General features: G+C 40.2%; 4 protein-coding genes across 4 annotated transcripts in view; all 4 read right to left on the bottom strand.

Moving 5' to 3' along the window:
* Window positions 1-1190: 1190 nt before the first annotated feature.
* On the bottom strand, window positions 1191-2086 carry cldn8.1 (claudin 8.1). Its single transcript, XM_073818071.1, has one exon. It carries the CDS (start codon window positions 2084-2086, stop codon window positions 1274-1276), a length of 813 nt encoding a protein of 270 aa, XP_073674172.1. The 3' UTR covers window positions 1191-1273.
* A 2234-nt stretch (window positions 2087-4320) lies between these two features.
* LOC141285030 (claudin-8-like) lies at window positions 4321-5625 on the bottom strand. Its single transcript, XM_073818067.1, has one exon. The coding sequence runs from the start codon at window positions 5566-5568 to the stop codon at window positions 4702-4704; it is 867 nt and encodes a 288-aa protein (XP_073674168.1). The 5' UTR covers window positions 5569-5625; the 3' UTR covers window positions 4321-4701.
* A 4008-nt stretch (window positions 5626-9633) lies between these two features.
* LOC141285270 (claudin-4-like) lies at window positions 9634-10317 on the bottom strand. The gene has a single exon (XM_073818305.1). It carries the CDS (start codon window positions 10315-10317, stop codon window positions 9634-9636), a length of 684 nt encoding a protein of 227 aa, XP_073674406.1.
* An 11759-nt stretch (window positions 10318-22076) lies between these two features.
* tiam1b (TIAM Rac1 associated GEF 1b) overlaps window positions 22077-26363 on the bottom strand; it is a 62630-nt gene continuing 58343 nt past the window's right edge. Inside the window, exon 28 of the mRNA XM_073818047.1 lies at window positions 22077-26116. Within this exon, the coding sequence (XP_073674148.1) occupies window positions 25596-26116 (521 nt within the window). The 3' untranslated portion in view covers window positions 22077-25595. The remainder of the gene's footprint in view (window positions 26117-26363) is intronic.

A 26363-nucleotide genomic window follows, 5' to 3' on the forward strand; every position in this document is an offset into this window, starting at 1 on the left:
GAAGCATAAAGATGAACAGATTTCTTCTGAGAACTATTACTGTGCAAATACACAGCACAATCTTTTCAAACTACCTGTAAATGCAGGAAGATACGAGGAGGAATAGCCAATATCCCTTTTCACTTGTTTATTAATTTAAATCATTGATTTGTGCTTTCATATTTACATTTAAAAAACATAACTGATCTGAAATCTGAATATTAAACACTTTCTTTTACTAGTTTCAATTTTTTAGACAGCTTTCAGACAGTAATACAAAAATACCTCAAGTAACATACTTTACAACATCCTGAGGTATGATCTGTACTTTACAATGAGTATAAACAACAACAAAAAATCTTTAAAACAATTCTTCATCTCAGTCACAGTTCACAAGTAGAAACGGCAGTTAAATGTAGTCAAAACATTCCAAAAAATAAAACAGGGGAAAATGGAATGAACATCTAACTTTGTTACATTTAAAACTGTTTAAATGTTACATTTTCCAAATGTTATTTTCCTTTGGTTAGAAGTCTCTCAAACATTTAAAAAGAAAAAGTAGAAATAACATTTAAATGTTAAAAACATTCCAGAGAATGAACAGGGGGAATAATTTGAATGTATGACTAACTGCTATGTTTAAAACCGTTTAAATGCTGTAAATTTTCCAAATTTTCTTTTTTTACTTTCCAAATGTTCTCTTTTCCTGCTTCTACTTAGATATTTAAAAAAAAAACTTGATGCTGCAGCATTTAAATTCTCTCAAAAACAATATCATAAATCATACAGAAATATGAAATGTATGCCTAAATTTGTTACATTTAAAACATTTTTTTCTTCTTCTTATAAAACCACTGGTTAGAAGTCCGTCCTTTCCATCTCTCATCTGCTCTGACTTAAAAATTGAAAAAGCCAAAGTGGAAATGGTATTAAATTTCTGTCAAAAAAATTCCAAAGAACAAAAAATAAAAATGAAATGTAGGCCCAACTTTTACATTATAAAAGTTTCTAAACAGTCTTTTTTCTTTTCTTTGTTTTAGTAAAAGTTTGGTTCCTAGTCTTACCAATCTTTCATTTGCTCCAGCCAAAGTAAAAAATTACATCTAAATCTAGTCAAAAATATTCCCAAGAATGAAATGGATGGAGAAAGAAAATGAAATGTATGACTAACTTACATTAATTTTTATTTTTCAAAATATTCTTTTTTCAAAACTTTTGGTTAGAAGTCTGTCTCAAACACAAACAAACAGACACAAATGCAAAAACACAAGCCTGTGAAACATCCAGCTGGATTTTAGAGATAAGCCACGGCGCTGCGGGCGGACGGATGTCGGGACGGTTGTATGAAGGACTGCTGTCTGGAAGGTTGAATGAATGACTGCTGTCTTGACGGTTGGTACGACTGCTCAATAAATGATGGTGGTCCGGACGGGTGGCTATACACCGAGCGAGGCTGAGGGTGGTAGGCCACAGGTTGTGGCTGATAGGCCACGTAGGGCTGGTTCCTGGCGTACATGTACCTTGGATCCGGGCCCTTGTCCAGGGGGCCACTGCAGCAGGTGAATATGCACCCGCCCACGAATAAGAAGGCAGACGACACCCAACCAATGTACAAGGCCTCCCCGAGTTCCCTACGCTGGGCGTCGATGAGCAAGGGGTTGTAGAAGTCCTGGATGATGGCATGTCCGGTCCAGGAGACAGGGATGAGGCAGCAGAAGCAGCCAGCTAGGATCATGCAACCAGAGATGATCAGAATCATCCGCTTGGCACGGTCATTCCCTTGAATGCACGCCGTGCACCTCATCCCAGCGATTGCGATTAGTAAACCCAGCCCGGTCAACGCCACAGAGCAGCACATGAGCCCCCGAGCGGCCTGGAGGTCCGGCGTCAGCGCCAGCAAGGAATCGTACACCTTGCACTGCATCCGAATGTTGGCCTGCCGGAAGCAGTTCATCCACAATCCCTCGTAGCGAGTCTCCATAACAATAATGTTCTCACCAATGAATGCTGTCACCCTCCACATCGGCATCCCAGTGCTGGCCGCCGCCCCGATGAGGCCGATCAGGCTCACGCACATTCCCACGATCTCCAGGGCTCCGTTCGCCATGATTCCAGAAGCCTGAAGAGTGAGGACTGGTTTTGACTCAGGTTTTGCATCCCGCTGGAATGGGAGCTGATAGGTGTTCACCTGTTTCCAGCCTCCGCCCTCTATCTAAGGGGAGGGAGGGAACGCCGGCGCAGGTTGCTATGAAATCAAATCCCCCCTGCGAGTGTTTGTGTCTGGTTTTGTGTCGCTTGGGGAAGAGGAGGAGTCGTGTTGATGTTTGCCTAGCAGGCTTAGTTTTTTTTGCCAGAGATCCTGTTGAGTGAGGAAACACAGCTGAAGGGGGTTACTGAACAGCCACGTACAGGCAAACACACAACAACTCTGGACTGCTGTCAATGTTTAACACCACTGGTGTTGTGGCTCATTAAATTGCTGTCTGAAATGTTCAGAAGAACATTTGTGAAGTCAGCTGATGGCTTAACGTTGATGTTTTACCTTTAGTTATGGTGAAGCGTGTCTGCATCACTAAAGACAAATAATTTCATTATTTTTACAATGCTGTTTGATGCTCAGTAGTTTAAGCATATTGCTACAATGGTTCTAGAGTGCTCTAGGGGGAACACTGAAAGCAACCACATAACAACATGCTAAGTACCTCTCAAAACATAAGCAACTGCATAGCAACTTTCAGAACACCTTAGAAGCTACATAGCAACACCCTAGCAACCACACCATAAAAACATGTAGAACCCTTTTACAGCTCCATAGCAACACCCTAGCATCCACTTTGTAACATCCAAAAAAAAATTAGAACCCTTTTGCAGCTGCATAGCAACACCCCAGCAACCCCATAGTAACATTCTATAAACAACCTAGAACCAATTTTTCAGTTATACATGTAGTTATGCAGTTGCTAGGGTGTTGATATGCAGCTGCTGAGGGTTGTGAGTGGTTTATAGAATGTTACCATGTGGTCGCTAGGGTGTTGCTATGCAGCTGCTAAGGTGCTCTGAGTAGTATTTTAGAATTGAAAGGTTTGAAAAGTTTTTTTTTGCAGATGCTAAGGTGTTGTTGTGTAGCTCCCAAGGGGTTGTAAATGTTTTATAGAATGTTACCAAGTGGTTGCTAGAGTGTTGCTCTGCAGCTGATAAGGGTTTCTGAGTAGTTCTGAGCTGTGTAGCAGCAAAGGGGTTTTAAATGGTTTTTTTTTTAGAATGTTACTATGCAGTTGGGGGTTAAGGGGCTATGAGTGGTTTATAGAATGTTATGATGTGGTTGCTAGGGTGTTGCTATGCTACTAAGGGGTTCTGAGTAGTTTTTAGAATGTTGCCGTGCGGCTGCAGAGTTTCAAAATGTTTTTGTTTTTTTAGAATGTTACTATGCAGTTGCGAAGGTGTTGCTATGTTGCAGCTGTTAAGGGGTTACGGGTGTTTATAAAATGTTACTGTGCGGTTGCAAAGGGGTTTAAATACTTTTTTGTTTAGAATGTTTATATGCAGTTGCTAAGGGGTTGTACATGGTTTATAAAAGGCTACCATGTGGTTGCTAGGGTGTTGCTATGCTGCTGCTAAAGGGGTTCTGAAGAGTTTTTAGAATGTTGTTGTGCAGCTGCAAAAGGGCTTTAAATACTTTTTCTTAGAATGTTACTATGCAGTTGCCAAGGTCTTACTATGCAGCTGCTAAGGGGTCTTGGGGGGAAACTAAGTAGTTTTTAGCATGTTGCTATGAGGTTTCTGGAGGCTAAAGAGCTTCAGAACAGCTTAGCAGCTTTGTATGATTGAGCATGCAATTTCATTTGATGCTGACTGTTTTTTAGCATATTGCTATGAACATGTAAGCAACTGAATAGCAACACCCTAGCAACCTTTTTACTATTAAGAACTGCTGACATCTTTGAACAGTGAAAAAAGCTTATAGTCTCTACAAGATGGCTGACATTAACTGTGTTTGTAAAACTTCTGGTATTTAGTTCATTTTCATCAGTGAGATGAAAATTTGGATCATAATATTATTTTGTTGCATTGACCTTTTCCAATGACATCTTAGATCACATATACACGTCTCTTTTTGTCACACAAACACACAGTCAGTGTCTGCTGGTAAATTTGCATTAGGGGTGTGACGTTTTGAGGTTGTGGAGCAACAGAACATAAGCATACTGGAAAACCACCTCAACTGGTTCGACCAGTGCCGCCAACACTGAACTAAAAAAAAAAAAAGTAAAAAAAATAATGTTGTCAAATCCAGGAAGGGAATATTTTAAGATGACAGACCAGGAACTAGTACATCCACAGTTCTTTTTACACATTTATTTAATACAATTACAATCAAACCAGTGCTTTAAAAATGGACAAAGTGGAAAACAAACACAATCATATCACAGAGTCAACATTAAGCCAGTTAAATGCTGTGTGGAAATATCCCACATGTTGCTGTTTTTACTTTTATCACATATTGCATATTATTTCTGTGCAAATTACAACCAGTCTTTTATTATATAGACAAGGAGGAAATGCATTCAAATCAAGCATGTAAAAACTAATATTCACATATACAGTCACATATAATCAACTGAAGCTCCATCAGTCCTGATTTCTTCTGAATGTCAGCTCAACTTCTTTATTGGAGTCTCTATCAAAGATTTAAGTGGTAATGCACAGCACTCACTGTGTGTCTCAGTATCTTGGAGGGTTATAAATTGTTGGGACAGGGGAGTAGGTTGGTTGATAGTTATACCCGGGCTGGTATCCGTACGCAGGCTGGTATCCATATCCAGGCCTGTAGGAGTAGTTATACGGAGCCGATCCGGCCCGATACAGAACAGCAGCCATGTCCTCTTTATCCTGGGTGCGTGGTGCATGCCGACAGAGCAGAATCACCCCAGCACTAAAAAGCAAAGCTGAAGTGACCCATCCAATGTACAGTGCCTCCCCAAGCTCTCTGCGTTGGGCATCGATTAACAACGGGTTGTAGAAATCCCGGATGATCACGTGAGCCGTCCACGACACGGGAATGATGGTGGTCAAACAGCCGGCCAAAAACAAACACCCTCCGCTCACCAAAACAACGTGCTTGGTTTTGGGACGGGAGTCTACCAGACGGGTACAGCGCATCCCAACGGCCGACACAATGCAGGCGAAGGTGCTCAGAGCGACAGAGGCGCACATAAGACCCCTGGCAGCCTGGAGATCGGCCGGGAGAAACAGCAAAGAATCATATACTTTGCATTGCATGCGGATGTTGGCTTGCCGGTAGCAGTTCATCCACAATCCCTCCCAACGCGTTTCCATCACGATGATGTTCTCCTCGATGAATGCTGTGACTTTCCACATCGGGAGGCCCGTGACGGCGGCGACGCCGATCAGTCCAAGGAAGCCGATGATCAGCGCAACCACCTCGCAGCACATGGATTCCCGTCTCTTTCTCTTCTCTCGCTTCACCTGATCATCGTACACCTCTTTCGCCGACTTCTCATCTGGATATCCAGTGTATGCGCTGCCCCCGTAGGATTTGGCCGCGTAAGACCCGGCCGTGTAAGACATGGTGGTCAAGTGCCTGGACTAAAATGCAAAGAATCAGACTCAGATACAATGCAGCTCTCCTTCAAGGTGGTGTTTCTCAAATGGGACTGGAAGATCCAGGTGACAAGTATTTACAGAAAAGAAAAAATGTTAATGTTATGTGAACAGACTGGTTCACCTGCTCCTGGAGAATCTGATGAACAGCTTGAAGGAAACTGGTGATACTTGAAATGTTCAAACAAACGTGCCCACAGATGGCATTTTTAGATTCTACCATTAGGTGGCTTGTAAATATGATTTTCTTCAGAAAATAGCTTGTTGTATATTTAGGATTTGAAATGTGTATATATATATATATATATATATATATATATATATATATATATATATATATACACATTTAAATAAAAATAAGTAAATATAATATCAAATCAAAAAGGTTTTCTGCACTGTGGGTGTACCAAAAAATGACAGTTAAATAAAAATATAACATGCACATATATAATTTTATTGCTCACATTATCAAAAAATAACAATAAGAAGGGTCTTATCTAGCAAAACGATGGGTAATTTTATAAAAAAAAAATTACAATTTATATACTTTTTAACCTCAAATACTAATCTTGTCTAGCTATGTGTGTACTCTGTGTAATATACTTAAAAAGTATATAAATTGTAAATGTTTTTAGAAAACAACCGACTTTTTTGCTAGATAAGACCCTTCTTCCTCGGCTTGGGTCATTTAGTGCCCTTTGAAGCTGCAAATAAACGGCATTTTGGAAGGTCAAACTCAGGGGCACCATAGAAGTCCATTATATGGAGAGAAATCCTGAAATGTTTTCCTCAAAAAACATAATTTCTTTACGACTGAAGAAAGAAAGACATGAACATCTTGCATGACAAGGTGGTGAGTACATTATCTGTAAATTTTTGTTTTGAAACTGAATTACTCCTTTCAAGTAAAAGATTGTATTCCATGAAGATATTTTGTATATTTCCTACCATAAATATATAAAAATTAAATTTTTGATTAATAATATGCATTTCTAAGAACATAATTTGGACAACTTTAAAGATGGATTTCTCAAAAAAAAAAAAAAAAATTGCAGCCTCAACTATTTAAAAAACCTGCAATATGAGGGTGCAGAAAAATCTAAATATTGCGAAGATCACCTTTAAAGTTGTCCAAATGAAGTTCTTGGCAATGCATATTACTATTTTTAAAAAATTGCTTTTGATAAATTTATGATAGGAAATTTACAAAATATCTTCATGGAACATGATCTTTACCTAATATCCTAATGATTTTGGCATAAAAGAAAAAATATATAATTTTGACCCATACAATGTATTGTTGGTTATCGCTACAAAAATACCCATGCTACTTATGACTGTTTTTTTTTTTGGTCCAGGTTCACATTTGCTTTTCATTGGGTTTCACTGCTGTCTAGTAGAAACAATCAAGATATAGATCATATTTGTGATTTTTCCTTTGCTGTTGGTCCTGTCAAACGAAACTCTTTTGTTTTTTATTTTCTCAAGACGTTCCTGAACTTGAATTCCCCATGTAGTCCCTGATCTACTGCTGTTTCCTTCAGCTGCTGTATGTCAGTGAGAGGTCAGGTGAGTTACAGCTATCACAGCATTTCCAGGTACTGAACTAGAACCTGACAAATGATGGAGGTGGAACCTGAGAGGCCTTAGTGTCAAACACACACACACACACACACACACACACACACACACACACACACACACACACACACACACACACACACACACACACACACACACACACACACACACACACACACACACACACAGTCTCCATCTGTAGATATCTAATCCATCTAACAGCAGTCCAGCATCAGTGTGGTTTACATTTAGTTTCACTTACAGTAAACGCATGTGGGTGTTGCTGAAATGTCTGGCTTGTTTTCAGCATGTCAGATACAAATCAGCAAATGCAGACAGCATGTCAGTATTTTTTGTCATGTTTTTCCGTCCTGTCTGCTTGAATTCGATTGTTTTTAAACTAAAAGGTGTAGCATGCTGAAATTAGAGTTATGCTTTAAACCGATCCACCTTTTTCTTAAACACAGAAGTAAGCCTATGGGCGAGACTTCCGGTTCATTATCCACTACAGGGAAATAACGAGAAGAATATAGTAGTTACAAATGCGCCCACTCTTACGGGAAGAAAAAGGTGGATATGAAAGACAAATCAGCTTTCTTTGAGAAAAACACAACTTAGACACCAATGCTAGTGTGTAAATTATCCTTTGATATCATTTAATTTTAACTGTAATATTTAATATTACAATTGCAATATTGCAATTACATACAATATTTTTCAATAGGCATACATAACAGAGTATTTAATTATAAAAATGAAAAAAAGATGTATGTGTGTGTATATATATATATATATATATATTTTTTTTTTTTTGCAAATCACGTATTTCTTTAGCTTCTTCAGCATTATTCCTAATTTAATAGTGCAATATTTATTAAAAAAAAGACAAATCGGCTTTCTTTGAGAGAAACACCAATGTTAGTGTGTAAATTATCCTTTAATATCATTTAATGTTAACTGTAATATTTAATATTACAATTCCATACAGTAGTTTCAGTAAGCATACATAATAGATTATTTGGTTATAAAAATAAAATAAAATCTTATTTATATACACTACTAGTCAAAAGCTTGGACACACTTGGCTTATTTATTTTATAAATAGTCAAATATTAATTATTAAAAAAAAATAATACAATATATTGTTTATTTATTTTATTTTATAATACAAATTGTGCCAAGGAATGATTCTCAGTTTGTTTTTCAGAAAAACTTAAGTTAAGATTTTTTTCCATGGAAAAAAACTAATTCTTAATTTCAGTTTTTCATGAAAACAAACTGAGAATCATTCATTTGCACAATTTGTATTTAACTTGTATTACATCAATAATACAAGTTAAATACTTTTATTTAATAGATATTTTTTAAAAGTCAAAAAGTCAAGTGACTGGTAGTGTGTGTGTGTGTGTGTGTGTGTGTGTGTGTGTGTGTATATATATATATATATATATATATATATATATAAATAATGACATTTTTATAAATTACCAGACAGCTTCTTCAGTCTTACTCCTAATTTAATAGTGCAATATTTATTCATAAAAAAGTTAAGCTTTGTAAATCATAAGTTTGTGGACACATACATTAATTTCAGTTCTTACAAGGACAGAACTACAATTAATTACTATAATATTTAATACAAATGCATTTAATTATAAGTAAATAAATAAGTAATGCAATATTTGACTTTAAAAAAAAAATTACACATAATGCAAATATTTTAAAATTTACAATGACAACTAGTTTAGTCCCATTATTTACTCACCTTAAATAAAAAATAGCTAGGTAAATAAATAAATAACAAAAACACAACTACAATCACATACAATCATTAGACACTTTAAACAGACTAAATATGTGACCCTGGACCACAAAACCAGTCATAAGGTTAAATTTGACAAAACTGAGATGTATACATCATATGAAAGTTCAATAAATAAGCTTTCTATTGATGTATGGTTTGCTAGGATAGGACAATATTTGGCCGAGATACAACTATTTGAAAATCTGGAATCTGAGGGTGCAAAAAAATCTAAATACTGAGAAAATCACCTTTAAAGTTGTCCAAATTAAGTTCTTAACAATGCATATTACTAATCAAAAATTACATTTTGATATATTTACAGTAGGAATTTTACAAAAAATCTTCATGGAACATGATCTTTACTTGATTTCCTAATGATTTTTGGCATAAAAGAAAAAACAATAATTTTGACCCATACAATGTATTTTTGGCTAATGCTACAAATATACCCCAGCGACTTAAGACTGGTTTTGTGGTCCAGGGTCACATATGTTTACTTGGGTAGTTAATGAGGAACATTTAATCCAGTTAACCAGGATTCAGTACACTGATTCATACTGTCAAGAATCAAAGAAAAATGCAGTCTTGCAAAGAAATAAAACTAAAAAGAAACTAAAAACTAAACTAAAATGAGTCAGTTCTGTCTGTCAGACGTACTGATTCTTCCGGTATGAGTCATAAGAGGGTATCCGTCCCAACACGCTCATTCCCGCTTTGTCCTTTTCCACCGGGATGTACGACTTGTTCTCCTCCTCATCCTTCCTCTGACGGGGACCATAGCGGCACAGCAGTATCACCCCCGCGACCAGCAGGAACATGAACGTGGCGAAGCCCAAATACAGCGCCTGTCCGATCTCCCTCTTGAGCGACTCCACAACCATCGGGTTGTAGAAGTCTCGGATGATGGAGTGAGTCGACCAGGAGACGGGAAGGAGAGTAGCAAGGCCGGCGAGCACAAACAGACACCCGCCCACCAACAGGATCACGTTCTTGCCTCGGACGTCATCATGGCAACAATCCGTGCCCCTTATCCCACAGACGGACACAAGGACGGCCAAAACGGCGAGAGTGATGGAGGTGCACATGAGCCCGCGGGCCGCCTGGATGTCCGCCGGAAGGATGAGCAGCGAGTCGTAAACTTTGCACTGCATGCTGATGTCTGCTTGCCGTATGCAGGCCATCCATAACCCCTCCCACAGCGTCTCCATTACGATGATGTTGGGCCCGATGAAGGCCGTCACCTTCCACATGGGCATGGCGGTCACTGCGATGGTCCCCACCAGGCCAATGGTGCCCAGAACCAGAGCTAGGATCTCTAGTTTAGCCCTCATGATGGCAGCGGTCGAGAACAGAAGTGATGTGAAACAGCGGCGTGTTTGATTAAATGTACAAGGGTTTTCTGACAGGAATGAGATAGGAGGGGTTTTGTCCATCAATGCTATGCGGTAATGCTGGTTTTTGACGGATGATGACAAATAGACTTAGTTTTGTTTTTAAAGCAAGTCCATAACTTTGTCTGTTAAATTATAGTAAATAAAATTTAAAAAACACTGAATCTATTTGTGTTAATAGATTTTTTCTCAAAATGAGTTTTTCCTTCTATACTGAGTCATACATCTCCACTTCAGCAACATCTACACACAAACTTCACATTTTTATTACTGTGTATATTCTGAGGGTTTTGACAGAGGGATTTGTTCATATATAATTTGCTTGATTTTATACAACATTTTATTCCCCCCAAAATGGTTAAAAAAACCCACATTGTTTTCTATCTGTTCTAAGTTTGACATCCGATTTGAGGTAAAGCAGCGGCTGCAATATGACTATAAAATAATTAAAAATAAAATAATAATAAAAAAAAATTAAAATGAAAGGATTTTATAATATTTAAATATTTTATAATATTTAAAATAACATAAAAACATTAATTTAAAATAATTAGAATTTTTTAAATAATTAATTTAAATAATTAAAATAAAATAATTTAAAATAATATTTAAAATAAAATAATTTAAAATAACATAAATTTAGCCTTAAAACAAGCTAAAACAGCTTAATATTGAGATCAATATTTTAATTTGTTCTCTTAACCATTTTATTCTTGGAAAACCTTTAAAGGTTAGTGGTTTGTTTTAAAAATGTGGATATATAAGGGAATTGTGGTGTTTAGACCTGGAAAATCATGGAAATCAATAAAAAATAATTGGTAACATTTTCTTGTATATAATACATTATAAAACTATTTTAATCACCAAACCTGTGAAAATGAAAAATAAATAAATGTAATAACAAGAACAAAAAAATAAAAATAATAAATGACTTGATAAAAACAAATATAGTTCATTTGTAATGCAATTTAATCCTGAATTTATTACCTTTTTTTCTTTATTTTCTGTATTTATTTTTACATTTATTTGTATTAATCTGAACTTTTATTTACTTATTGTTCCATGTTTTTTATTTTTATTTTATTTCAATAATTAATCTATGTATGTATGTATTTATTTGTTTATTTTTAAATAAATGTATTCATGCATTTATAATACTTATACAACCATAATTATACCTTTAGAAAGTATATTTCATTAAATGCATGACAAACAATAGATTATAGATGTAACAAGGAATGTGCAATAATTATAATTATATTACTATACAATTGTGAGTAAAATAATTTATAAATGTAAATATCTTATTATTAAATTAGATGTTTAATTTGACATAGATATTTTAAAATTAAAATCTAATTATTATTTTTTTTTCTTTTTTTTTCTACTAAAGAAAATACATTACATATTTACTTTACATGAAAGGTCCAAGAATATTGTAGTGAATAATTGGGGGTCAAAAGGTCAAATAGGGTAAAAACCACTGGGTTAAAGGGTTAGTTCACCCAAAAATTACACTTTTCTTATTATTTACTCACCTTCATTGTGATCCAGAGCTGTTTCCTGTCGAGCAGAAAGGGAGAATTCATCTTCAAGAAATTCTTTTCCACTATGAGTAAGTGCCCACATCTTGAAAGCTGCAAAAATGTAAAAATATATGCATAAATATGAGAAGTCCATATATGACTCTGACAAAACTTTAACCAGTCATTTGAGTCATACTAGTACTAATGAGATGCTTATTCAAGATGAGTAATTAAGACTTGTGTGTAATTAAAACTGTTATCAGTTGCATTGTAAGGACAAAACAACAAAATATATGTGACCCTGGACCACAAAACCAGTCTTAAGTCGCTGGGGTATATTTGTAGCAATAGCCAAAAATACATTGCATGGGTCAAAATTTTAGATTTTTCTTTTATGCCAAAAATCATTAGGAAATTAAGTAAAGATCATGTTCCATGATGATTCTATGTAAAATTCCTACTGTAAATATATCAAAATGTAATTTTTGATTAGTAATTTGCATTGTTAAGAACCTAATTTGGACAACTTTAAAGGTGATTTTCTCAGTATTTTGATTTTTTTGCACCCTCAGATTCCAGATTTTCAAATAGATGCATCTCGACCAAATATTGTCCTATCCTAACAAACCATACATCAATAGAAAGCTTATTTATTGAGTATTCATATGACGTATACATCTCAGTTTTGTCAAATTTAACCTTATGACTGGTTTTGTGGTCCAGGGTCACATATTTCATACATCAAACTGTAATAATGATATAATTAAAAAAAATTCTAATAGATTTCACCTCAGTTTAGTCAAGTTTACATAGAGTATGACTAGGGTTTTTTCTTTCCTTGAAACGGTTTCAACACGCAAAGTAATCCATGCATTAAGCCGCCAAAAGAAAAATATGAGGAACAAGATGCTTTTGTGACAGGTGCCTTTTCATCTAACAGCTGATGCTGTGTCACTGCTGTGCATATATTGCATAATCCCGTTTCAAAAACAAACACATATTTATACGAAGAGAAATATGTGAGATTTACAAAAAGCGACTAAAGAATATAATTAAATTCATAACTATGATCTTGTATTTTGTTTACTGTAAATGTGTTTTACTTTGAATTTTTAATGGTTTCATTTGGACTGCTTGACCTTGTAGATTCATCAGATCATGCTGACCATGTTAACAGGAGCTCAGAGTGAAGAAGCGTGTCTCACCTGAGCTACAATGTCACTAATGTTCATGTAGGACACACTGAGCTATAAGCGGTTCATTGAAAAGTCAACAGAAACTTTCAAACCTGTCTGACGGGTCTGACCGCTGTGAGACTGAGTTTCATATGTCAACTCAGAAAACAAGAGTGACATTTAACAACACATGACATAAACTTATTCTGTCAAGTCTACACTTTTCGTACAAGACAGTAGTTTGCTTCACCTTGTACTTTCTTTTAACCTAACAGTAGAAATGTGCCTTAATACATGACCAGAAAAATACATATATAGAACATTTAAGTAGATTTTTGTAGAAAAAAATTCACTGTCTACGTTTGAGGTCAATGAAAACACTTGCATATTTACCATTTACACAAAATGTCTGTGCGCCATCTAGTGCCTCTGTGTAAAACTGCGCTTTAAACTTCAAAACTACAACAAATACTAATTTAAACCACAATTTCAAAGCATTCAGTTTAGGGGAGACACTGCAGACATCTGTCAAGTTTGAGATTTTGGGCTTTTTGGTGTTTAATAAAGTGTTTTTTTTTTTCAGACTAGTGGAAAGAAAACACCTAAAAGACACTGTTAAGTGTTTCTTTTATAGCACTGAATCTATTTGTGTTAATAGATTTTGAATTATAATCCATCTTTTTAAAGCCTGTTTTCTCAAAATGATTTTTTTCTTCCATACTAAGCCATAAATCTCCACTTCAGTAGCTCTTACACACACCAAACTTTACATTTTTATTCCTGTCTGTATCCTGAAGGTTTTTACAGAGGGATTTGTTCATATATAATTTTCTTGACTTTATACATTTTATTCCCCTCAAAATGGCAAAAAAAAAAGAAAAAAAGAAAAAAAAAAAGAAGAATGTTTTCTGTCTGTTCTAAGAATTTTCTGAATTATGGAGTGACAATATGAGATACCCAAAATCCCCTCTGTAAAAACATTTGACTCTAATATGTCAAAAAAAAATTAAAGATTAGATTTTTACACTAGAAATGTATGCGAATTTCATTAAATAATGCCTCATTTGCATATTTAAACCTAAGATTTTAGAAAACTTAATAATGTTTGCAGTTACATTTATTTACTCATTTGACATTTACACCACACTTCTGTTATATTCTGTTTTGTACTTCTGTTATTAAAATTTTATCATATTAAAAATGTCTGTGAATCAATTTTGTGTTTAAGATGTGTTTAAGATTTACTGTGTATTTGTTATTTTAAATAAATAATAGGTGTGGTGCTTAATGATGCTTAAATGATGGCTTTTGATCTATCAGGCACATGTGGTCCACGTAAGGGCCATAAGCCCTTTACAGAACTCAGCCATATAAGAATACCATATAAGAGTTGTTGTTGTTGTTGTTGTTGTTTTTAATTCACCTGCAGTGTCTTGCTTTAAATACTGTAAAATACAAAATAAGTGTATTTATTTATTTAACAAATGTGACCCTGGACCACAAAACCAGTCTTAAGTAGCACTGTTAGCCAAAAATACATTGTATGGGTCAAATGATCGATTTTTCTTTTATGCCAAAAAATAATTAGGCTGTTAGGTAAAGATCATTAGAATTTCATTTGGACAACTTTAAAGGCGTTTTTTTTCTTATATCTAGATTTTTTTTTTTGACACTCTTAGATTTCAGTTGTATCTCAGCCAAATATCGTCTTATCCTAACAAACCATACATCACTGGAAAGCTTATTTATTCATGTACAACTCTCAGTTAAACAAAACTGACCCTTATGACTGGTTTTGTGGTCACAAATACCAAGACAAAACGTTCTATTACGTTTACGTTCTACGTAAATTACGTTACGTCGCGTAAATAGATATGATTTCGCTACATCGTATTACTAACGTTACCTTTTTCCATTATTTTACCACGGTATCGTGCCCTTACAAATTTAATAATGTTTTTTTTTTTTATTGTTTTAAGTGTGGTAACGATGTTTTTTTTTGGCATATTGATAAACATGTAACCGCAGTTTTACTACAAATACCATGGTTAAACTAGTATTAGTGTAGCAAAAGCATGGTTAATTTGTGGTTACCATAGTTAAACCATGTTTTTTTGGTTTTATTTTGTAGTAAAACCATTGTTAATGTTCTATAGTACTTTTAGAAACTGTAAATTAAGCTAACATTTAGCCTAAATGTTAGTACAAATCTACCATAGCTTGATTAGTTAGCTTGATTAACTTACCTTGTTTTCTCATTAGAAGTCGTCTAGTGATCCCAGAATCCTTTAAAACAAATATTAAAGATCAAAGTATTCATTATTATCTCAACATCTGTCAAAATTGTAGTAGCCAACAGACAGAAAAAAAAGTACCTTTAACACTGAAACTGAAACGAGCCGATTTTCCACGTATTCTGCTGTAAGAACAAAAACATACATTTCCTATGGACAATATCAAAGTTTTTCCCTCATAGTAAGGTTTTCGCATGCTTAGCACGTGCACTAAAACGCCTCGGGTTTCGTATGAAACCCTAGTTCCTCGAGGGAACGAGACGCTGCGTCACCACGCTTTGGGAACGCCCCCAGCGTGACCACGCTCTGAAACACGTGTCTAATCAGTCCAATAGGAAAACGCGCTGTGACGTCACGGGCGGGGTGACGTCATGAACCAGGAAACTATAAAGCACATGCGGTGAATGCAGCCGGCAGCTTCTGCCACCAGGAGCGCTGCAGGGATGCCGAAATTGTGGAAGGCGACGCAGCGTCTCGTTCCCTCGAGGAACTAGGGTTTCATACGAAACCCGAGGCGTTCCCCTTCGGGAACGTCGAGCTGCGTCACCACGCTTTGGGAACGATATACCCACGCCACCAGAATTTCAAAGACCTGCTGAATGTGTAGCAGAAAAGGGGGGCAGTATGCCCAAAAAATGGCTGCCTAGTAGGCAGAAAGGCGAAAGTAGCCTGAGATATAGTGCCCTGAGGCAGAGTAATAGCGAGCCTTCGCTCGTAGAAATAAGGGCGAAAGTAGCCCGAGATAACAACTGCTGATAAGCAGGATAGAGAGAGAGCCTTAGCTCGTAGATAAATAGGGCGAAAGTAGCCCGAGATAACAACTGCTGATAAGCAGGAAGAGAGAGAGCCTTAGCTCGTAGATAAATAGGGCGAAAGTAGCCCGAGATAACAACTGCTGAAAAGCAGGATAGAGAGAGAGCCTTAGCTCGTAGATAAATAGGGCGAAAGTAGCCCGAGATAACAACTGCTGACAAGCAGGATAACAGAGGGGGGGGGGAACCCCACATTAAAGGGCCCTACTCGTGGTAGGGGCTTCAGAAAGTAAGGCCTGAGAGCCTGGGGTATGAGGGAAGTCTAACTCGTAGAACCTCACAAACGTGAGTGGCGTGGACCAGCCCGCAGCGTTACATATATCCTGCAGGGAGACACCTGACAGGAAAGCTTTGGTGGCCGCAACTTTGCGGGTAGAGTGTGCCTTGGCTTCCAAAGGAGAGGGAAGGCCTAAGGACTTGTATGATAAGGAAATGGCATCCGAGATCCACCGACTTAGAGTTTGCTTAGAAGCTGGAAGACCCTTGTTATGAGGACCGAAACAAACAAACAATTGGTCCGTCTTCCTCCACAGGGCAGCTCTGTGGACGTATGTGTCCAGTGCTCGCACTGGACACACACAGTTAAGCTTCCGTTGTCCCGGTTCTTTAAAGGGAGGAGGACAGAAGGCCTGAAGCACTACAGGCCGCGGTACAGCAGAGGGCACCTTGGGCACGTAGCCCGTCTTGGGGTGCAGAAACGCTTTGACCATTCCAGGTGCAAAGTCTAGAAAAGAGGGGGCCACTGAAAGGGCCTGAAGATCACCCACTCTCTTGAGGGAAGAGATGGCCAACAAAAAGGCTGTTTTAAAGGACAGCAACTTGTCCGAGATGTCCTCAATAGGCTCGAAAGGGTGGTTAGAGAGAGCCTCAAGTACCACGGCCAAGTCCCAAGTAGGGACACGAGAGCGCATCGGGGGCCTCAGCCTCAGCGCACCGCGGAGGAAGCGTGATACCAGGGGAAGTCTCCCGAGGGAGGTGGCGCCGAAGGGAGCATGGAAGGCATCTATAGCCGCCACGTAGCCCCTCAACGTAGAGTGTGCATTACCGGCCGAGAGGCGGGCTTGCAAAAAGTCCAGCACTGAGCCTACTGGGCAGTGAACTGGGTCAATGTGGTGTTGCGTGCACCAAAGGACAAACATATTCCACTTCCCGGTGTATAACTTCCTCGTCGAGGGAGCTCTGGATTGGAGTATGGTCTCAACAACCTCGGTTGAGAGACCTGAAGCTAAGAGATGTGCCCCCTCAGGGGCCACACCCTCAGCTTCCACAACTCCGGGCGGGGGTGAAAGATCGTGCCGCCCGCTTGTGAGAGAAGGTCCCTCCTGACAGGAATTTCCCACGGGGGGCCGTCTAGGAGGGAGACTATGTCCGAGAACCAAGCTCGACCTGGCCAGAATGGGGCCACTAGTAGAAGGCGAATTCCATTCCGGCGTACTCTTTCCAGAACTCCCGGGAGCAGAGCGATCGGGGGAAAGGCGTACAGGCGGAGCCTCGGCCACGCCTGTACCATAGCATCCAGCCCCAGAGGAGCTGGATGAGTCAGAGAGAACCAAAGGGGACAGTGTGTTGTCTCCTGGCTCGCAAATAGATCTACTTGGGCTCTGCCAAACTTGTTCCAAATGGCCTCCACCACCTCTGGGTGGAGTCTCCATCCCCCGGGCCTCAGCCCCTGCCTCGACAGGGCGTCTGCTCCCAAATTGAGATGCCCAGGAATGTACATTGCTCTTAACGAGAGAAGCTTTCCCTGGGACCACATGAGGATCTGGTGTGCCAGCTTGTTCAAGGGGCGCGACCGCAGACCTCCTTGGTGGTTGATGTAAGCGACCACCGATGTGTTGTCGGTGCGTACCAACACATGGTGATCTTTGATGTCTGGGAGGAAGTGTCTCAAAGCTAGAAACACTGCCTGCATCTCCAGGCGATTGATATGCCACGACAGTTGGCGTGCGCTCCACAGACCTTGGGCCGAGCGGCCACTCATGACCGCTCCCCAGCCGGTGAGGGAGGCGTCTGTAGTTAGTGTCAGACGCTGACATGGAGCTCCCAACACCGGGCCCTGAGACAGGAACCAAGGTTTCTTCCATATGTCTAAGGCACGAAGGCAGCGCCGCGTGACCTTGATCATACGGAACGGGTTGCCCCTCGGGGAAAACCCTTTGGTCCTGAGCCACCACTGTAAAGGCCTCATGTACAGCAGGCCAAGAGGTATAACGTTGGACGCTGCTGCCATGAGACCTAGCAGAACTTGGAACTGCTTCACAGTGAGTGAGTGGCCTAGTCTGACTCTCGCGACTGCGTTGAGGACTGACTGTACCCGTGCGGGAGACATTTGTGCCCGCATCGTGGTCGAATCCCAAACTACTCCTAGATAGGTGGTTCTCTGAGATGGAGAAAGAACGCTTTTCTTGGAGTTCAGCCTTAACCCTAGAACTTCCATGTGGGCGAGAACGACATCTCGATGTCGAACCGCTACTTCTCTCGACTGTGCCAGGATGAGCCAGTCGTCTATATAATTCAGTATGCGGATGCCCTGGAGTCGCAACGGAGCCAGTGCCGCATCTACACACTTGGTAAAAGTTCTGGGTGAGAGTGCTAGACCGAACGGAAGAACCCTGTACTGGTATGCTTTGCCCCCAAAAGCAAACCTGAGGAACCTCCTGTGCTGAGGAAGGATGGAGATATGGAAGTATGCGTCCTTGAGATCTATTGTGACAAACCAGTCCTCGGACCTGATTTGTGACACGACCTGCTTGACAGTGAGCATTCTGAACTTGAGCCTCAGTACTGTACGATTGAGCAGCCTGAGGTCTAAAATCGGACGCAAACCTCCATCCTTCTTCGGAACAATGAAGTAACGGCTGTAAAACCCGGACTCTCTGAGATCTGGAGGGACCACCTCGATGGCCCCTTTCTTTAGAAGAGTGTCTACTTCTTGTTCTAAAACCAGAGCCTGCTGTGGGGCCACCGTAGTGGCTAGAACCCCTTGGAAAGGTGGCGGGGAGCCGCCAAACTGAATTCTGTATCCTTTCTCTACTGTTCGCAGGACCCATTGAGATACATTTGGCAGAAGTTTCCACGCTGCTAAATGATTTACTAAGGGAATCAGCCTCTCGAGGCTGACCTCTGGTGGTCTTAGAGATGATGAGCCCCTCTGCACCGCGGTACAGACGGGTGGAAGTAGGGGCTGCTGAGGGACCGCTGCGCCCTGAAGCACCAGAGGTGGCAGGGTTGGCAGACCGGCCTCTCGAGAGCACTGGGGGGAGGATATTCCCCCAGGGGGGCTTGCTCTCATCGGCCCTGGGCCATAGGCGTCAGGGCTTCTTCGAGGACCTCTTTGCCTGAAGGACGGCCCTCAAGTCGGCCTTCGGCTTAGAGGCCCCCGACCTGGAGCGCCTGAGGGTCTCTCCCTAATCACCTTGGGGAGGAGCACGCCTCGCGACGCTCCGCTTCTGTTGGTCGCGGTACGAGGAGCGGGTACTCGGATGGGGCTGCTCCCGTCCAGCAGCCCCAGAGCCTGAGCGGCGAGGAAGAAATCTCTGGAACGCCGCCGCTTGTTGCCGTGACTGTTGGAACCTGTCGACGACAGTCGCAACTGCATCGCCGAACAGGCCGGCAGGGACAAGCGGGGCGTCTAGCAGGTAAGCCCTATCACGGTCTCTCATATCGGATAGGGTTAGCCAGAGATGTCTCTCTGCGGCCACCATAGCTGCCATGGACCGCCCAATGACACGGGCGGTTTCCTTGGTGGCGCGCAGAGCGAGGTCAGCGGTGCGGCGGAGCTCACTCACGTCGACCGCTGCCCCGTCCTCACCCTCATCAAGCTCTTGCAGCAGGTCGGCTTGATATGCTTGGAGCACGCCCATAGTGTGTAGACATGCTGCAGCCTGACCTGCTGCCGAGTACCCTTTCCCCAGCAAGGACGAGGTGGTTCTGAGTGCCTTACTGGGGAGTGCCGAGGCCTTCAGGGACGATGCCGTGCTAGGGGATAAATAACTGGAGAGCGTCTGCTCAACCTGCGGCATCGTCCCGTAACCGTGCTCACGAGCCCCCGCCACATTAGAATAGATGGCAGCGGTGGGGGAGTGAACACGGGTGGAGAATGGTTTTGACCACGATCTCGACACCTCAGTGTGGAGATCGGGAAAAAATGGAAGGCCTCGGCGTGGAGGTGTGCTTTTAGATGACAGGAATCTTTCATCTAGCTTAGATCTCGTATGTGCTTGCACTTTAGTCACAACGTCTGGCCATTCAATGTTAAGCTTGGCGACAGCACGTGTGATCACCTCCACTAACTCCTCGTACTCGACAGGCTGGGTGGGCGTGGGACCAGCCTCCTCGACCATCTCCGCGTCCTCCTCCTCAGAAGAAGACAAACGGAGGGTCGAGTGCTCCTCCTGGAGGGAAGAAGCCGCAGAGCGGGCTTCCACACCAGAGAGGGGCAGTGATCTAGCAGAGGAGGATGGAGAAAGGGGTTCACCCGTCTCCAAACTCGATACTAGATCCAACTGCGAACCCCACGAATGCAGACGCCGCTCTGCCTCGGCAGCAGCGGGGCCTGATCCGCGGGGAACGCTAGCGAGGGCTCCTTCCTCAAAAAGAGCCCTCCGGGAGCGAAGCGTGCGGAGAGGAAGCCGCAAACAATGCACACAGTCAGCCTCCTCGAAGGCTGACTGGGCATGCTTCGCCCCCAAGCAAGATACACAGAGCGTGTGTGTGTCCTCAGCCGTGATGTATCTGAGGCATGGAGGAACACAACGCCTAAAACTCTTGCTTTTATCGCCCATATTTCTTTTTTTTTTGCTTTCCTATCTATCTCAGTACTCAAAATAAAGTAGAGCAAACTGGCTCTGAAAAACAGCACTGAGAGGACAAACACATTCAACACAGAGCGCGACTGAAAGACAGAAGCTGCCGGCTGCATTCACCGCATGTGCTTTATAGTTTCCTGGTTCATGACGTCACCCCGCCCGTGACGTCACAGCGCGTTTTCCTATTGGACTGATTAGACACGTGTTTCAGAGCGTGGTCACGCTGGGGGCGTTCCCAAAGCGTGGTGACGCAGCTCGACGTTCCCGAAGGGGAACAGAATAGGCCTACAAAATGTTTTGGTCAAAATATATGCTACCAACTTCGACCACTAGGAGGCAGATTGATCTATCTTTTGGTTAAAAAAAGCAATGCAAATGTATAAATAATGCCATTATCATAACATATAATGTTATAACTATACAATGTATTTAATATACATATAAACAATTATAAATAAAGTCAATACATTTTCAGCTGTATATCAGTTATGAAAACAACTCATTAAACACCAAAAATTGTAAAAGTAGCATTAGATAATTAGTAGAAATGATCAAATTAAGCATGCAAAAATTTGCTCTGACATGATATGGAAAAACACTTGTGCAGGTTTAAATCTACCTTGATTATAACTAACTCTGATCTGAATCCCACAAGAAGCAGAACTTTTTCCCGCTCAATTTAAGAACATTAATAACTTAAATGATTCATAGTGGCTTATTCATGACTTAATTTCTATAAATGATGTTTCTGATGTGTGTGTGGTCTGATGAGGTCAGTCTGGCCTGAGGAGAGGAACTCTATCAGCTCGTATATCACAGATTCATCTGCGCGCTGAGAGATTGATTGCTTCACCCGTCTTGTATTTCACTCTCGACTCCAGAGTTTCCGCTCAAACATTCAGCCCGAAGCCATCCTGGCACTTCCATCTGTCAGCAATGCCAAGTGATGCCGTACAACTGAAATATCCTTACACATGAAGGGCAAGATCACACAAGCAGAAGCGCTTCTTGTTAACAACATGGGTGTAAATGTGTAAAGGCATAGTGGAAACGCATCCACAAATCACAGGGAATCAGCTTTTGATATGTACGAAACCAGTTTATTTGATATAATATCAATCCACAGCTCTATATACAAAATAAAAACGCAGTCTCTATAGCTCAATGGGAACGTTTTCAATTAGAATTCAATATCATCGAAAATATTTTCCAGTGGCTTCCTCTTGATTGCATTCAGCAAATTTTGGAAATTTCAAAACATGAACCCGAAGGTTTAACTGTGAGATTTTAACATAAAAGAAAACGAAATATAAATTACACCGTAACGCATTTCGTCTGTGTAAAGGCTCCAATCATGAGTGTGAGGGTCAAAACGTGGGTCGTTCATGTAGAGCTGAACCACAACAAACCATTTAGACAGAAACAGAACAGTCCACCAGCTAGAAATCATATTGCATTTATCAACAAAATTCAAGTAAAACAGGACATAGTGACCTAGAATGAGCTGTAAAAATCCTCTGCTCTCAGAAAGGAATCGTAAAAATTAATTCAGCATTATTTTGACCTGAGATTGCACATCTAACTCAATATTCAACAACTACTTGATGAATTTTTAAATTGCATGTAGATTTCAGGTCAGAATAGTGCACCGTATGTACATTTCGGATAAAACGAGACAATAAAATAAACACAAATATTTACAACCCAAAGAAAAAAATGGCACTCCCAGCTTCTCTGTACAAATGAAAAAGTGAGATATGCAATCAGGCTGTTGTTCTTCTTACATCTGCAGGACATAATAAATAAATCACAGCCCTTATTTTGAAAACAAGACGTCAAGAACGAAACGGAAATGTTTGGCAGGTGTTGGCCGTCAAATGTTTGAGGCTGCCAACAGCGAATGTGCAATTCTAATTCTATTGATTGTACCACCGCGTTTCCCGCGGTTTCTGATTGGCCACAGCGCACATGTAGAGCTCATCTAATGTGTTTAAAGCGTCATATCTTACAGCTACGTCGAAAGGAATGTCTAACATTCGGAATATTAGTGTGGACGAACCGCAGTCATGCATCGGCTGATGTATATGACCGGCGAGCTTTAGGAATAGTTCACCCCGAAATGAAAATTTCCTTAAGACTTACTCACTGTCAGGTCATGCAAGATGTAGATGAGTGTGTTTCCTCATCAGATTAGGAAAAATGTAGCATTACATCACTTGTTCACTCAGTAGTCCAAACAGCTGATAAAAACAATATCACAATAATCCACACCACTCAAGTGCTCATTTGTGACCCTGGACCACAAAACCAGTCTTAAGTCGCTGGGGTATATTTGTAGCAATATCCAAAAATACTTTGTACGGGTCAAAATTATTGATTTTTCTTTTATGCCAAAAATCATTAGGAAATGAAGTAAAGATCATGTTCCATGAAGATTTTTTGTAAAATTCCTACTATAAATATATCAAAATGTAATTTTTGATTAGTAATATGCATTGTTAAGAACTTAATTTTTGCATCCTCAGATTCCTGATTTTCAAATAGACGTATATCCGCCAAATATTGTCCTATCCTAACAAACTCTATATCAATAGAAAGCTTATTTATTGAGCTTTCGTATGATGTATACATCTCAGTTTTGTCAAATTTAACCTTATGACTGGTTTTGTGGTCCAGGGTCACATTTGTAAGAAATAAATCCATAATTAACACGTTTCAACTTGTTAAAATAATCTGGCTAAAATATAAATCAATAATCCAAAACAGTGCTTCCTTCAGTGAAAAAGTAGATCTCCTGTTGTCCTCTCACACTAAAATCCACCAACATATTTGTTTTGGACTGTTTTCACTTATAAACTGTGCTTGGTCTGATTATATTTCTCTCTTTATTCAGACCAGATTACTTTTTTAATGGAATAAGCAGTTAGGGACATTAGTCTTAACTAATGATTTGTTTTCTTTCAAACATTGCTTTTCGTTTCAGAAGATGTTAAAGGAGAAGTTCACTTCCAGAACAAATATTTACAGATAATTTATTCACCCTCTAGTCATCCAAGATGTTCGTGCCTTTCTGTCTTCAGTCTGAGGAAAACATTTCAGGATTTCTCTCCATATAGTGGACTTCAGTGGTGCCTCTGAGTTTGAAATTCCAAAATGCCGTTTAAATGCAGCTTCAAATGGATCTACACGATCCCAGCCGAGAAAGAAGGGTCTTATCTAGCGAAACGATTGGTTATTTTCTAAAATAAACTGACAATTTATATACTTTTTAACCTCAAATGCTTGTCTTGTCTAGCTCTGCATGTACTCTGTGTATTCTGGTTCAGGACAGTTGGGATACATCAAAAAACTCCCATCTCATCTAAAAAATCTCCTATTCTCCTCCAACTTTAAAATCGTCCTACATCGCTGCAGAAGTACCGACCCAATGTTTCAAAAGTGGGTGTGGCAAAATGGCTCGATAGCTCCACCTTTACACATTCAGCGGTGTGCGTTTCGAGCTGTGATTCACGTAGATGCACGAAAATTGATACACACATGTAACAATCCAATACCTACAAAAAAGCCTCTAGGAGCAAAATCCGAAACCCAACAGGAAGTCGGTTATTAATCATTTTTGCCATTTTCAGGCGTTATTCTCGAACAAACTCCTCATAGAGATTTATTCAGATGAACACCAAATTTGGTGAGTCTAATCTAAAGCCCTTTGTGACGTTAAATTGCGAAGATCCAAAGTTTTCTTCAGGGGGTGTTTCTGTGGTGGCCTGACAAATTTCGATGTTTCGCCATGAAACAGGAATTTGCTATAACTTAGGCATGCAATGTCCGATCTGCCTCAAACTTCACGTTTGATAACACTCCTGACCTGAAGACATCTACATGCCCATATTCAGTTAGAGTCATAGCGCCACCTGCTGGCAACAGGAAGTGACATGCAAAGTAAACGTGCAAAGATCAAACAGCCTTTACAAAAAAGGTACAACAGATGTAGGATGATTTTGAAGTTGGAGGAGAAAATGAGATGGGAGCTTTTCAACATACTGTCATGAACCGGAATAGACAGAGTTCACGCTGAGCTAAACAAGTCAGCATTTGAAGTTAAAAAGTATATAATTCGTAATTTTTTTTAGAAAATAACCAACCGTTTTGCTAGATTAGACCCTTCTTCTTTGGCTGGGATCATTTAGAGCTCTTTGAAGCTGCATTCAAACTGCATTTTGGAAGTTCAAACTCACTGTCACCATTGAAGTCCACTATATGGAGAGGAATCCTGAAATGTTTTCCTCAGGCTAAAGATAGAAAGACATGAACATCTTGGATGAAAAGCAGGTGAGTATTCAAATTTTTGTTCCTTGGACTTGATCCTTGGTGTGGATTATTTGAATTATTGTGATGTTTTCAGCTGTTTGGACTCTCATTCTGACGGCACCCATTCACTACAGAGGATCTATTGGTGAGCAAGTGACATAATGCTACATTTCTCCAAATCTGATGAAGAAACAAGTTCATCTACATCTTTGATGGCCTCTGGGTGAGTAAACCTTTGCAAACTTTTATTGTCTGGTAAACTACTTCTTTATTTGAGTCCATCTCCTGGTGTGTTTCAGCTCTGGGTTTCGTCCTGTGTCTCGTTCTCTGTGCTGCTGTCCCGTCGCACCCAGATGTCCTCATCTAGATGCGCCTGCTCATCCACACTGGCCACTGACATGGCGCACTGCTTCCCTACATGAGACAGCTTGGCATGCTGGGATTTGTAGTCTTTCTTGTTCTCCTCTGCCTCCTCTTCTTCCTCCTCAGCCGTGTCTCCCTCCAGCGAGAGGGCGGAAACCGGTCCCTCCAAATCTGGCTCACTGGACGGGCTCAAAGCGGACTGGCAGAACTCATCGTCATCACTCAGGATGTCTGTCTCCTTCACTTCCTGTTCCTGCTCCTCGTAGCGCTGAAGGTCGAACTGTTCCTCTACCCAGCGGTCGGTGTCACCCGCCGGAACGACGCCCTGCTGCTGGGCATGCTGGGAGTCTGGTGAGTCGCTGTCAGGCTCTGTGTCGAAAACGATGTCCGTGTCGATGGTGAAGCGGTTGCGCACCAGTTTCCTCCGGCCCAGAGTACGAGTCGGGGCAGAAACTTAGAAGATATAAAAACATGAGCATCATTAGCATGGTTTTCATCGAGATATGGCATTATATTGTGAAATATTATTCGAATTTAAAATAACTGTCTTGTATTTGAATATATTTTACAATTTTATTTAATTCTGTGATCAAAGCTAAGTTTTCAGCATTATTACGCCAGTCTTCAGTGACACATGATGCTTCAGAAATCATTCTAATATGCTGATTTGCTGCTTAAGAAACATTACTGATTATTATCA

This window comes from Garra rufa, chromosome 14 (genome assembly GCF_049309525.1).
Source record: "Garra rufa chromosome 14, GarRuf1.0, whole genome shotgun sequence".
NCBI classification, from domain to species: Eukaryota; Metazoa; Chordata; class Actinopteri; order Cypriniformes; family Cyprinidae; genus Garra; species Garra rufa.